This window comes from Sebastes fasciatus, chromosome 8 (genome assembly GCF_043250625.1).
Source record: "Sebastes fasciatus isolate fSebFas1 chromosome 8, fSebFas1.pri, whole genome shotgun sequence".
In the NCBI taxonomy this organism is placed as follows: domain Eukaryota; kingdom Metazoa; phylum Chordata; class Actinopteri; order Perciformes; family Sebastidae; genus Sebastes; species Sebastes fasciatus.
Window position 1 is genome coordinate 22,207,388 of NC_133802.1, and position 13,518 is coordinate 22,220,905.

A 13,518-nucleotide genomic window follows, 5' to 3' on the forward strand; every position below is an offset into this window, starting at 1 on the left:
CCCGTTCACAGTTCACTGAAAAAGCAACATCTGATCTCAAACACTGAGACAACACAACAGTTCCTCAGACACCTCACTGAGAGACATGGGACAACAAACGCATTAATGCTTTGCTTAGTTAGCTGATAGGAAAACACTGCACAACCTCCATGCATTGCTTTACGCGTCCTTTGCCAGTAGGGAGAGCTTTGTGGATTTTTAGATAAAACATTTATTATACAACAATCTGTGTGGTTTTGTAAAAGATGTATGCCATTCTATCTGATCTGCAAGTGCATGTATCCAAAAAAACTGTTATGTAATTATAACGTGTTTGAATCCCTAATGCAAAGCAGAAGAGACTGGATGCACAGCCTGTCCAGCTTTGTGGATTTTAGATAAAACATTTATTATACAACAATCTGTGTCGTTTTGTAAAAGATGTATGCCATTCTATCTGATCTGCAGTGATTCAAAACCTGTTATGTAATTATAACGTGTTTGAATCCCTATAATGCAAAGCAGAAGAGACTGGATGCACAGACAGTCCAAGAGGCTCCACTATATGGAGCACTGGGGTGTAACCCTATTACTGCTTTACACAGCTATTGCGTGTTTAGCTGCGTCCTTATAGGCTTGTAGCACACCAGTAACATTGATTAGGTTCAACTTCAAGGGAATCCACAAGAAAAAAAGTGACAATTTTTTTTTTCCTAAAGCTAATGTAGGTGTTGTGTAAATAAAATAGAAATAATATTCAATGCAAGATGGGGTTTAGCATATATATATGCATCTGGCCGCCATTTTGCATGGAAAGATATCTACCTATAGCCCACCTTTGCATCTCAATAAAACAATGCCAACCTGTGTGGGCTCCTATTGATTATAGTTCACAGCATGTTCAATTATGTGCCAACAAAACACCCTCTCAAATACTTCCAAATGTCCCATTAATGTTCATTTCACTGCGCTGGACACATGTATGTATTTTTAAACTGTGTTACAGGTCACGTCTAATAAAATAATCCCACCAGTCAGCACTCAGAAAAGCAGAAGCATTCAGAGAGGCAACCCTAATGACAGACTGAGGTAACACCAATAAACGTTTCAATATTCTGTTTATTGAAGACCTTACGCATATACATTCATATCAGTATTACTTTTACAAGACAACGTTAGCAATCCTTACAAGCGCAAAAGAAAGGGAATGCAATGAGGGACGAAATAAAAAGAACGATAACAAACAACTATTACACTGAAACAGGGTTTTATTTAAATGGCATGGATGGTAAAAACTTGTTGCATACCAATTCTTTATATCCACTCTTGGCAGTATGATATAATAGGCCTACATTTCCACTCCTTACAACCACAAATAGGCTATATATGGAATGCGATATTGTACAAGACGATCAATAACATAACGCACTATTACATAGCGACGAGGGATCCTCAAACAGGATGCAAAAAAAGTAACATATGTAATTTCAATTCAAGTTATACACGAGTACAAGGGATGGGAAGGGACAACACTGAGCACGTTGCAAAGAGCAAGTACATTTAGTGGGCCTAAAATAGGCCCTCCAACGTCCTCCCATCCGAATAATAATAGACTAATAATAATAATAATAATAATAATAATACATTCTTTGTAGACGTTTGTGTCAAAATGTTTAAGGTTGTGGTTTCGCTTTTGTTCAGAAAAAAACTAAGTATTAAAAAAGTCACCCTACAGAAAAAAGTGGCCCGCAGAACATGACTTATAGCTATTTCACATCAATAACATGCTGCAAATACATTTCACTGCTATAGCTTACTCGTTATACATGACAGATGATGCACTGCATTCTCCCCTGAATTAAGGGACACACGTAGGCCTATGATTAACTTTTTCTAAATTACTACAATATTTATTTTTATTTATTATGAGCACCAAGTTTCAGAAAATGCTCTTTCAGGCCTATAAACGCATCTGTATCTCTCCTCCCTCTCCAAAGTTGCAACTTAAGGCGGCCCTCTTGTTTAACCAAGTTGGCCTTAAAAAATGTACTTAGTGAATATTTTTCCATTACAGATCCTGGCGAGTTTATTGTTTAATAACACTATAATTAACGGGAACAATCTGGACGTAATAGCAGCTCAAAACCCGTATTCAAACGGTGATCTCACTCAACTAAAAGAAAATGCAACCCCATGCAGGATTCTGTGGTTGTTGTTGTTGTTGTTAAGACAAGTCGAAAGGTAATACAAGTAAAAAAAAAAAAATACCTTGAGGAACTTGTTAGCACATGAACAAAGAAGTCATGGCAATTTTTTTTTTTTTCTTCCAATGCGCAGTCATAAAGATATCGATAAGGATTGCAGATTCCTCCTTCTCCTCATGCAGACTCCCAGACTCCCCAGACTTCCTGTCCGTGACCGTGAACGTGCCCACCATAAAGCATGGCGTAAAACTATGGAAAGGAGATAAGAATGACGCTCCTCTTACACAACAAACTATAGCTGTGGATGTATGGAGCAACCGGGAGGGAGATTCTTCTTTAACCGTTCATAACCCCAGAGAAATTATTGCGCGGATGCGGTTCCAAGTCAGTCTTCTTCTCTTGTCTGTCTGTCTGTCTGTCTGTTTGTCTGTCTGTCTGTCTGTCTGTCTGTCTGTCTGTCTGTCTGTCTGTCTGTCTGTCTGTCTGTCTGTCTTCACTGCTATTTTTAGGCCTATTTTTTTTTTTTATAATTTTCACCAAGTGGGCCCCACTCCATCCTCATTTTCTCTGACAAAAAAAAAATGGCACAAAATGGGATGTTGTCATTATGTGTCATCCCCAAAACTGAGCCATTGCCACGAGGGCATATTTCGCAGTGGCTTACAATGTGGCTGTTCTCTCTTGAGAAATCAGTAAAAACCCACACTCTACACAGAAAAAAAACACACTCACAGCTTTTTGTGCGATTATACCACAAACATGAAGGCAGTCTCTCACTGACATGTAGACTATTGAGATCAGGAGTGTCTTGTTTTTGGGCGTGTTTTTGCCCGCACCTTTTGGAGAAAAAAAATAATAATGAGAAAATGTTGTAATAATAATGCCTGCAATGTAAAAGATGGATTAGATGAGTGCATGCATTGAAATAAGACCTAAGGGAGCGTAGAAGGCTTGGGCTTTTTTTTTTTTTTTTTCTTTTACTGCCTATCGATTCACCTTCTGCCGCATCTCTAAAAGTAGGCCAAGGCTTGCTCCCTCAGCATGAGTCTCTTCTTCTTCATCCTGCGGTTCTGGAACCAGATCTTCACTTGTTGGTCGCTGAGGTTCAGCCGGTCGGAGAGCTCCCTCCGCCGCTGTCTGGTGATGAACTCGTTCAGCATGAATTCACCTTCTAGCTCAGCCAGCTGGAGTTTGGAGTAGGGTTTGCGCTTCTTTCTGGTCCGGGTGTGCATCGGGTACCACGGGGCACCTGGAGGAGAGGAGGGGAGGAAGAGGAGGAGGAGGAGGAGGAGGAGGAGGAAGAGGAGGGGGATTAGTCACCACAGTTGCAAAATCACGGTCACATCCAAGGTTATGAGGAGCCCAGTTGTCCAAAGAGGAGCTTGGGTTAATAGCTTTATTGTGGGGCTATAAGTGAATTTAACATTCGTTTGAACAGTAAAGCTGGAGAGCGATCAGAGACAGTCAAATTACATTATAATGATAAAGCAATTCCTAAAAATGTCTGCAAATAAAGACAGTCCTATCTGGAGAAGATGTCTGTGTTGTGTAAAAGATCCCAGATGATATTAGGATTCAGAGAACTGGCGCCCCTGGAAGCTTTCACTTCCTCCACACACACACACACACACACACACACACACACACACACACACACACAGAGCCAGATTTGTTTTGGTCTCTGCTATGGGGCACATAGCTCATCTCAAATCCTAATATCAGGATCACCAGAAACCTGCATAATTGTGTGCATTTTTCTGATCACACGTGTTTACATTGTATTTTTCTCCCAACCCTCATCTCTATAGTCTAGAGACCACCAGTATACAGCGGCTTGTGTCACAGGGAAGTTTTATTGTTGCAGTTAAAGTAGCATTAACGCGATAATTAAGCAGTGCTTGCAAAATACCCCTACTTATTTGCGAGTTTCGGAGCATATTAAATGACTCTTGAGTACACAGCGACAGATATTAATTCGGTTTTACGAGTCATTAAAAGAGAAAAAACTCTCTCTATTCAATGCAGTCAACCAAAGCGAGCCTCATCTTTAAATCACTGCGCTAATTTGTACACAAAAGTGTAACAATACAACCAAACAGTGCACCGGATCACAGCTTTTTAAGATGTTGATGATCATTTATTCAGAAGCTGGTGGTGTGGGCATTATGGTTTTTGGTGAGGTTTATCTGTAACTGTACACAACCACATGGTGAGGCATTTTAGGGCAACCCCTAGCGGGCGTTTGCGCACCACGCAAGTAACCCTGCAGGCTATAATCCACGCAGGTCTGCAAATTGTGCATCAAGATAACGAGCTTCTAACGACAGTGTAATACCGCAAGTGCACGCTATGTGCAAGTCTCTTATAATTAATAATGTGAAGAAGAAGATAGAAGAAAAAGAAGAACATGCACCCACCTCCTCCTATGGCTATGTTGCTTGCATGGCTTCCCGGTGACACCAGAGTCTGTGCGTCGCTGGATGGAGGCTTGCTGCTGTTCTCGTTGAGCAGAGAGGAGCTGGAGTCGGACTCCATCGATTGACAGGATGGCGGGTCTTGTTGCGTGAGCTGCTCGGTTCCATAATCGTATTTGGGGAAGGCTGCTGTGCTGCCAAGTCCACTGTGCATCCCGTGGTCAGATGCTATTAATGATGATGTGTCTCTCACCCCCCTGTCCTCACGTTTGAGGCTGCTGCTGCTTCCACTGCTTCCACCACCACCACCTGAGCAGGTCTCCCTATTATTCCCGTTGTTGTTGTTGTTATAATAACATTTGCCCTCTTCTGGTCTGCTGATTTCACACGAGCGATTGAAAGAAGAAGGGTTAATAGACACGGGGCTGCTAAAGTAGGATTGAGAGTATCCATTGCACGGCTCCGATGGGTTCCACGGGAGGGAGCAAACATTGTCCCTTCTCGGGTAGGAGAGCGACGGTAGCCCCGCCAGTTGTCCCCCTGAGGCTCGGAAATTCGGAAAGTAAAATGTGTCTCCAGTGTGGATGTTTACCAAAGGTCCCACAAACCCTGGATTAAGGAGATTATGCTCGCCCATTTCCGCGGGCCCGACCAACAGCTTCTAGTTTATTGCAATCTGACATTTAACATAGTTAAACCTGGAGGGGCTCCTGATTGGTCAGCACCCAAACCACGTGGCACATGGCTCAACTTCTTGCTATACACATGGTACCACCCACTCTGGTCCATTCTCAGACAAAACAAAACATTAACTTCTGTATTAGAGGTTTATATGCGCTTTAAAAATACTATAAAGCTTTTTATTAAAAATGTAGAATCTTGTTTTTCCTTCACTTGAGTCAGTCCAAAAGGACCTCTCCTTTTACACCCAGGGAGAACTGTCCATGGCCTCGTTTAATATCTTTTATAAGCTGGCAAAAGTTTTTAAAATGCAATTTCTTATGAAAACTATTTTTCTTTGAAAGGAGAAGGGGTGCAGTATGACATCTTGTTTTCTAGCAAAATTATAGTTGAATTCCATGTCATATAAAAGCTGTGATGTCCCAATTTTACAAGCTTGTTTTAAGAAAAGACTGATGCTCATTGCCGCACTCTACTCATATTTACAGTAACAGGGTCAGCAGGTTGAAGCCACTGGCTCAGTAAAAAAGGAGAACGATATTCTACAAGGTTACTTTAAGAGGGTATATTTCACATAATATTCCCTAGTACACCTCACATGAACAACTTTAACAGATACCTTCCAATAAACGTTCACAGCCAAACTCTGGTGGGATTGTTATACCTCTCACAATTCTTTTATATGAATTTTACAAGATATCAGAGGGCACTTAACTGATTCAATCAAGTCGACGGTCTCTCTGCTTTATATCTTCGCTAATTAGTTGATTTGTAGATGCAGCGATGAAGACACTGAACAAATATGTGATACTGTAGTCATGCCTCTGCTCTGATAAAATAAAAAAGGGGTGTTTTAACCAAAAAAAAACTTTTTAGGGATTCACCACAGGGCACTTTTTTTCTGCAGAAAACTTCGCCATGATGTGCAAAAAAGGATTCACTGCAAACAGCTGGCGTAAGAATTTATAATGTGGTCAATCCTCAGACATATACTTATAACTGTGCCTTTTGCATTCCTCCCTCGGGTATACAGACTCATTTATTGAAAAATAAATCTAGGAACACCTCCCAATCGTTTATAGCTTTCTATATTATGTTATATAAGTCCAGCAACTATTTTGCTAATCCCTCTTTCCCTTTATAAATTCATAATTTACCACCGCTCCTCCTCTCCACCACCACATATAAGGAAATCAATTTATGGATCTCAAAAGTTTTCATAACTCAGCAGTATGGGGAGCTGCTTATGTCTCAATTATGGCAATTCAAAAAAAAAAAAACAGTCTGACTACAAGGAGAAAAAGTTTGACTCATCAATGCCTAAATATAAACACGCACACACACAAGTACGTCGCCGTCAATCCACTCAAGTTCACGACGCACAGTCACGGTGGGTTGAACTTGATATTGAACTCAAATACTACCATTTAAAATGAAATAAAAGAAATAGAAATTTAGAATCAATAAAATAGAAATAAACAGCCTTTTAACATGTGGCAGCTTAAAGTGAAGGCTAACAGCTCGAGTCATAAAAATAATGTGAATATATTCACAAGAGATGCGCAGCTGATTTAAAAAGCAACATATCATCTTTCCTTAAAACCCCCTTGAACATAAAATAATTAATAACAGTCCAAATAATAAAAAATTAAGATTTCATGAATTAATAATTCATATTACGAGTTAGTTGCAAACTGTTTTTTGCACATGCGTGCAAAACTGGCTTGCTGGTTGCGTGCTACAAATACTGCAAGGAAGTGTTATGTGAGAACATTCATTTAAACATTTGGTTTGGGAACGATTTGCAACTCAGCCGATATTTGATAGCCATGCGTCACTTGGGACCATATATCCTATCTAACCCAAAGGCACAGACAGGGCCTGCATGGCTCTAGCCTTAAATAGAAAGACAAATATCAAATGTTTAAACTGGAGAAGCTCGCAGAGATCCCTGTCTCACTGCATCTCCCATCATTGCACATTCTTGCATCTAGTTAGTGCGTCTCGCAATGCAACACACAACACCAATCCAATATGATAGTCTTATGGAGGAGTAATGGGGCGTCTTGGTATCACTGCGCAGCAAACCAAAACGCAAAACAGTGTGATGTTGACAACAAAAATGGCCCAAATGCTCATCCAGACAGTGCCGTCTTAAATCGCCACTTTACCTCGGAGAAAAGAGGCCATGTGTTGCGCCTCCTTGAACCTCGTCTCTCTCTCTCCACGCCTCCGATCCAGTGCTCCACAACAGATCCGCATTTCAAAACAGTCTGCTCAGTGCATCTGTAGCTCAGCTATAGCGATGATGTCATGTGTGTGATCCGTGATACAGGTCTTGTGTGCTCTCTTTTAGCAAAATCAGCTGTTTAAAGAAAAGAAACCGAGCATATAGCACTGTCAAGGTCACTGTCTAGTACACTGTCTGCTCGATATTGAAATTACCCTCCTGGAATCCACGGGTCCTGTCCAGACAGGGCAATAGCCTCAACAAAGGGCCTTTCTTCCTCTTTTCTCTCTTTGATTCTCTGCAGGCAGGTTGCCACAGTTATAGCCTTGTGCAACCCTTTTTAAAGCTTCCTTCAAGGGGAAACAAACCACCAAGGGAAGCCTAGAGAAGCCACAAAAAGTGGGAATGTTTAGATGAAAGCTTTGGCTGATGTTTTTCATTTGTTTACAATAATTTCCATGCAGCTTCACTACCTCAAACTCTCTTACTCAAGCTTAAATATTATGTATTCTATTAGTTCAAAATGTTGGAAAGGATATCCATCTGGAAATTAAATCAAATTAACAAAGTCTCCATAAAAATATAACACACAATATTAGTCATCAAGTATGAATAATTATGCAAATTAAACATTATAGTAAAGCCATATGCAACCCTTTTAAAGCTTCCCTCAAGGGGAAACAAAGGGACGCCTAAAGAAGCCACCAAAAGTGGGAATGTTAAGTTTGAAAGCTTTGGCTGATGTTTTTCCATTTGATTACAATATACAATATTTCATGCAGCTTCACTACATCAAACTCTCTGACTAAAGCTTAAAAAATATGTATTCTATTAGTTCAAAATGTTTAAAGGTATCCATCTGGAAATTAAATCAAATTACCAAAGTCTCCATAAAAATATAACACACAATATTAGTCCTCAAGTATGAATAATTCCAATGTACATATATGCAAATTAAACATTATAGTAAAGCCATATGCAACCCTTTTAAAGCTTCCCTCAAGGGGAAACAAACCACCAAGGGAAGCTTAAAGAAGCTACAAAAAGTGGGAATGTTTAGTTGAAAGCTTTGGCTGATGTTTTTCATTTGTTTACAATATTATAATATATATTTCATGCAGCTTCACTACATCAAACTCTCTGACTAAAGCTTAAAAATATATATATTCTATTAGTTCAAAATGTTTAAGGATATCCATCTGGAAATTAAATCAAATTACAAAAGTCTCCATAAAAATATAACACACATTATTAGTCATCAAGTATGAATAATTCCTATGTACATATATGCAAATTAAACATTATAGTAAAGCTATTGCGTCATCTGATATATTTGAACTTGACGGTAATTTTGTATAATGTCATAACGCTATAATTTGCCACAAGGTGTTTGCTCAAATATGAACTATTTAATTTACTATATAGAGTTTTTTTTAAATTATTTTCATTTGCAATTTTAGACCAACTTTCATGTGTGTGTGTGCGTGTGTGTGTGTGTGTGTGTGTGTGTGTGTGTGCGTGTGTGTGTGTGTGTGTGTGTGTGTGTGTGAGTGTGTGAGCGCGCGTGTGTGTGTGCGTGATCAGGAAGATATTAAATGTAGTCTGCTCATCCACTAGGAGTGTGTGTTTATGATCAATAAATTGTGAATTTTCAAAACAAACTTGGCTCATGTTGTCAGTCAGATGGGATAAAAAAAAATTAAAACGCTTTAACACAATTTGTCTCTTCAAACAACACCGCTGTCAAACGTGTGGAATATATATTGTTATAGCCGTATATCATATGAGGCATCAAAAGAAGAATAAATACATAAATAAATCAAAAACTGAAAGTTGAAATTCGTGTTATCTTTGTTGTTTTATGCTCAGACATGTGATTTCCACATAATCGTATATAATCCAACATCTGACCGAATCAAATCACAAAGAAATGACTGGATTCTATTAATATTAAATTAAGCAATCACATAACAAAAACACATGACAACGATTAGGACCAGCGAGGATTCAGATGTAACTTTCTGTATTTGTTGCACCATTCACTATATAGCAGATCTTTAACAGTTAGAAAAACTTTTGCATCAAAGTGACACGAATTGTCAACTTTCATATTTCATAAATACTGTCAAAAGCAGTGGAAAAAAAGCACCAACACTAAGCCAAATGAGTCATAACAATGAAACAGCAAATTAATTGTATTAACAAATATCCCCAAATTAGAGACAGTTGCAGCACTTCCTGATATTTTCCTCTGGTCACCACCAGAGGTTATCAGCCCCCTGTCTCATGTGTCTGCTGACAGCGGCCTGCAGCCTGCAGCCTCCACTCACACAGTCTCTCACTCACACACACACACACACACACAACCAAATGCAATGCAACTTTTTATACATTTTTAAGATAAAATCAGCAACTGGTGAGGGTGCACAGCGTTTACAAACATTAAGTTATGTGTATCTATTTGTTAATTTCAATTATTTGAGAAGATGCTGTCTGCTTTAGTGAGTTTATTCTGAGTCGTCCTTTGTTAGGCATAGTAAGTGTTAATCCCGGGCGTGTTTGCTACTTCATTATTTTAGGTTACAATTTAAACAAAAAAATAAATAAACTTGTGTATATTGCAGTGAACATAATTCCAGATTTACAACTATAAAAACTTTAAAAAAATAAACTTTCTTCTACAATTAAAACTATTTTAAATATGCGTATATGGACATTTCTGTAGTTATCCATTGTTGAAATGTATTATTTAGAAATAAACTTTAAATTACAATTAAATATTCATGTACATTTTAAAGAAAAATTGTCATTGAAAAAAAAATGTATTGCATATTCTGCTATAGTTTGATTACATTATGTTGTTTGAGAAATGTAATATACTGCTAGACAACTTTGACAAAATTATAATTTCTGCTATAATGTTCTTAAATATTAAATGTTTAAATATATAAACTATATTTAAAGCAGGCCTATTTTTCTCTCAACTTCATCGCCGCTGTCCTTTACTTAATAATTTGAAAAAAATGAAGTAGAAATATTATCCATCATATTTCTTTAAGTTAGTTTTGTATTTCAGCGTTTGTTGTGAGCTAAACAGTCATAAAACAAAGTGCACGTAGGTCCTGCTGCCATAGTAGGAAGAAAACGGCCATACCTTTAATCGTTATATTGTGGGCGACGTCGTATTATCACTTCCTCTCGCTGTGTAGACAGTATGGCTGCTTGCTGCGGATTACTGGTGTTGGTGTGAGACGTCAAAAAGTCCTACCTGTCTGTCGTGGTCAATAACACACACACCTCATGGTGATTGCATGAAACCATTGGTGGGTCCAGAGTTCATGGGCAACAGCAGCTACTTTTACTGGACTTCTGCAAAACACAAAAGAAGCCCAAATGTTAGTGCAAAAGCTCTGCAGAGATGGTCCGAAATGCAGGTCAGAGGATATCGCTACACTTCCCGTTTTTTATGCATTTATGGCATGTCATTAACTGTCTAGACAGGGAAATAACACCTTGTTTGCCTACAAACAAACCGCCAGCATTGGTGTCCAGCCCCCTTATTTATTATTCACAATCTGCTGTGATGTCAAGGTCAAAGTGACGGCATAGTCATGGTCAAGGGTAAAAAAGCTGGAGACACAGAACTTTCCACAAGGATTGAAAATCCGGAAAGCAGACAAACAACAAAACTTCTCAAGTGTGACGGCTTGGATTGTAATCAACAACCTCAAAAAGATCTGAAGAAGAGCTGGAAAAAGTGACCATGAGTCCAGCCAAAGAGTCGCCTATATAGAGACATTAAAGTACTAAAACACCAGCACACTGACTACATTGTGGATGTGATGTTTTCGGGAATAGCTACAACATTAGACGTATTATGCAAAAATATTCAGGCCTCACGTGAATTATTTAGATTAAAGAAAAAAGACAGAGGCTGTATTTATTTATTTTCGTTTATTCTAACATATAAAGGTCTGCGTTTATGTTTATTCTGAATAAAAACTAAAATTACAAACTTGAGATAGTCTTGAGTATGTTAAAGTAAACTACCTTGAACTTTGATTATTTTCAGAACAATCATTATTAAATTCCACTTTCATAACTATAACTGAAGAAGTCTAACTATCTCTATGCTATGAGACATTAAGACGCTTTATGCTTGATAACACTGGCCGCATGTAAAAACTTTACGCATCGATACATATGTAATCTTTAAATAAATATATATATATATATATATATATAGGCTAATCTTTAAACAAAACTATAGAGACTGACTGCAATGCGGACAGATTTTCGCGCCCACTGTACGCGCAGAGCGCACGTGTATTATAACCATTAATATGTGTTTAGATTAATACAATAAGGAGTTCATAGAGGTGACAGAATCAAATGCATCTTCAAGTTCAATGCGAAACTCACCTGTTTTTACATACTAAAACAGAGTGTTACAGCAGGTCTATAACTTAAATCAAAATACGTGTGAGGCTGCAACACTATGCAATAAACGATGTGCTGGGAAAAAGTACATTTACGCATATGCTTTGCCATTTTACGCATTTACGCATGTATATTTATTATCTTATATAGAAAGCATAATGAGCAAAATATAGCTAGTGTGGCCTTAAATACACTAGACGGTGACGGAAAAGTACTCGTTGGAACTCTTACAGGGTGCAGATAATAATAATGTTCAACAACAATGACTAATTTGTACCTGTGAAAATGAAAATGTCTGACAATAACAATAGGATGTCATCCAGTGAATGTTTCTGTGAGAGCTGAGGAATTAATTGCTCTTAATTGGCTTTCGGCCCGTTTGCGATGATTCTGGAAATAAACTTGTGCCAAGTAACAGGTAAAACATCTTTGGCATTCACTTTGATTAAAGATGCGGTTGGAGTTGGAGAGGATTTGGACATACAGTGCGTGAGTTTCTCTTACGCACCGACTGGGTTTCTCTAAACGGATCCATTTGAAAGATCAACACTGTAAACAACTACTGTTAATTTACAGCAGGATTTCAACAGTATTAACCTGTTATTGCTTAAAACAGTGCTTTACTGTTAATACAAAAGAAAACCTGTTAAATTATGCTCATAGGCCGTTTGTTAACTGAACTATAATGCATTCTTAAAAAACAGCACTTTACTGCTGATCAACTGTCTAAAGTATCATCAGTAACAGTTTCATGCAGTATTTTTTTAATTCTGGGACCTGATCTGCACATGTGAGGCTTGTACATTGTACATGATTGTAAAATCAGTGAATTAGCTCTGTTCTTAACTCACATTTTGTTTTGGTTTGCATTCTGTGCTTGTAGCCAGCTATAGACACACATTTTTGGGAAAAGTGTCAACAAGTCTATTATAGCCTTTTTCCACTAACAAGTGCATTTAATTGTATTTAATGTGACTATTCCCATGTCTGTAACCTGCTAAGTCTATTCATCTAGGCAAAAAAATTATGTTTATTAAAATGTATGTAAAAACTACAACCTAAATAGTGCATTAAAACAAATCAGTAAGATAATGTAAAAGAAAGATGGAAAAACAGCTATATATTATATCTTTAAACAGTAAATTAACTGTAAAATACTGTGAAATTAATAAAAAAAAAAAACTGTTTTTTTCATTAACAGTACAAAGCTGTAAATTTCAGCGACAGTATAATAATGTTAATTTTACAGTAACATAAAGGCAACCCTGCTGCCAGTTCTTTACTGTAATTTTACGGGAAATTCTTAACAGTGAAGTCTTAATATAATATTTCTAGCTGGTATAGAAATGAGTCTAAACATCATGATTCATTTTGTATTTTCCAGTGTGAGAAAACGCGCCTTGCTGCTCACCAACCGTGCGTATAGTCACTGTATCATCTCCCATCGCCATTAACAACAACAGGATGCCCAATAAGTCTTAATCAAGCACTCTGCAACATTAAATCCTCCTCCTGATGTTATGGAGAGGAAAGACGACAGCGGTTAGAGCTTCTGCTGCTTCATGACACC

The 13,518-nt window shown here is 38.0% G+C and overlaps 2 protein-coding genes across 3 annotated transcripts in view; both read right to left on the minus strand.

Moving 5' to 3' along the window:
• The window catches only part of rbms2b (RNA binding motif, single stranded interacting protein 2b), a 212,966-nt gene that overhangs the window by 17,339 nt on the left and 182,109 nt on the right, over positions 1–13,518 (minus strand). The window lies entirely within an intron of this gene.
• Positions 1,081–8,970, minus strand: hoxc12a (homeobox C12a). Of its 2 annotated transcripts, XM_074644343.1 has the most exons (3): positions 4,601–8,970; positions 3,180–3,432; positions 1,081–3,019 (listed from the first exon to the last, which is right to left on the minus strand). In XM_074644343.1, the coding sequence occupies exons 1-2, from the start codon at positions 5,232–5,234 to the stop codon at positions 3,194–3,196; spliced, it is 873 nt and encodes a 290-aa protein (XP_074500444.1). In that variant the 5' UTR covers positions 5,235–8,970; the 3' UTR covers positions 1,081–3,019; positions 3,180–3,193. The 2 variants fall into 2 exon arrangements, with proteins under 2 accessions (XP_074500444.1, XP_074500443.1); XM_074644342.1 differs by having other exon boundaries at positions 1,081–3,432; positions 4,601–8,957.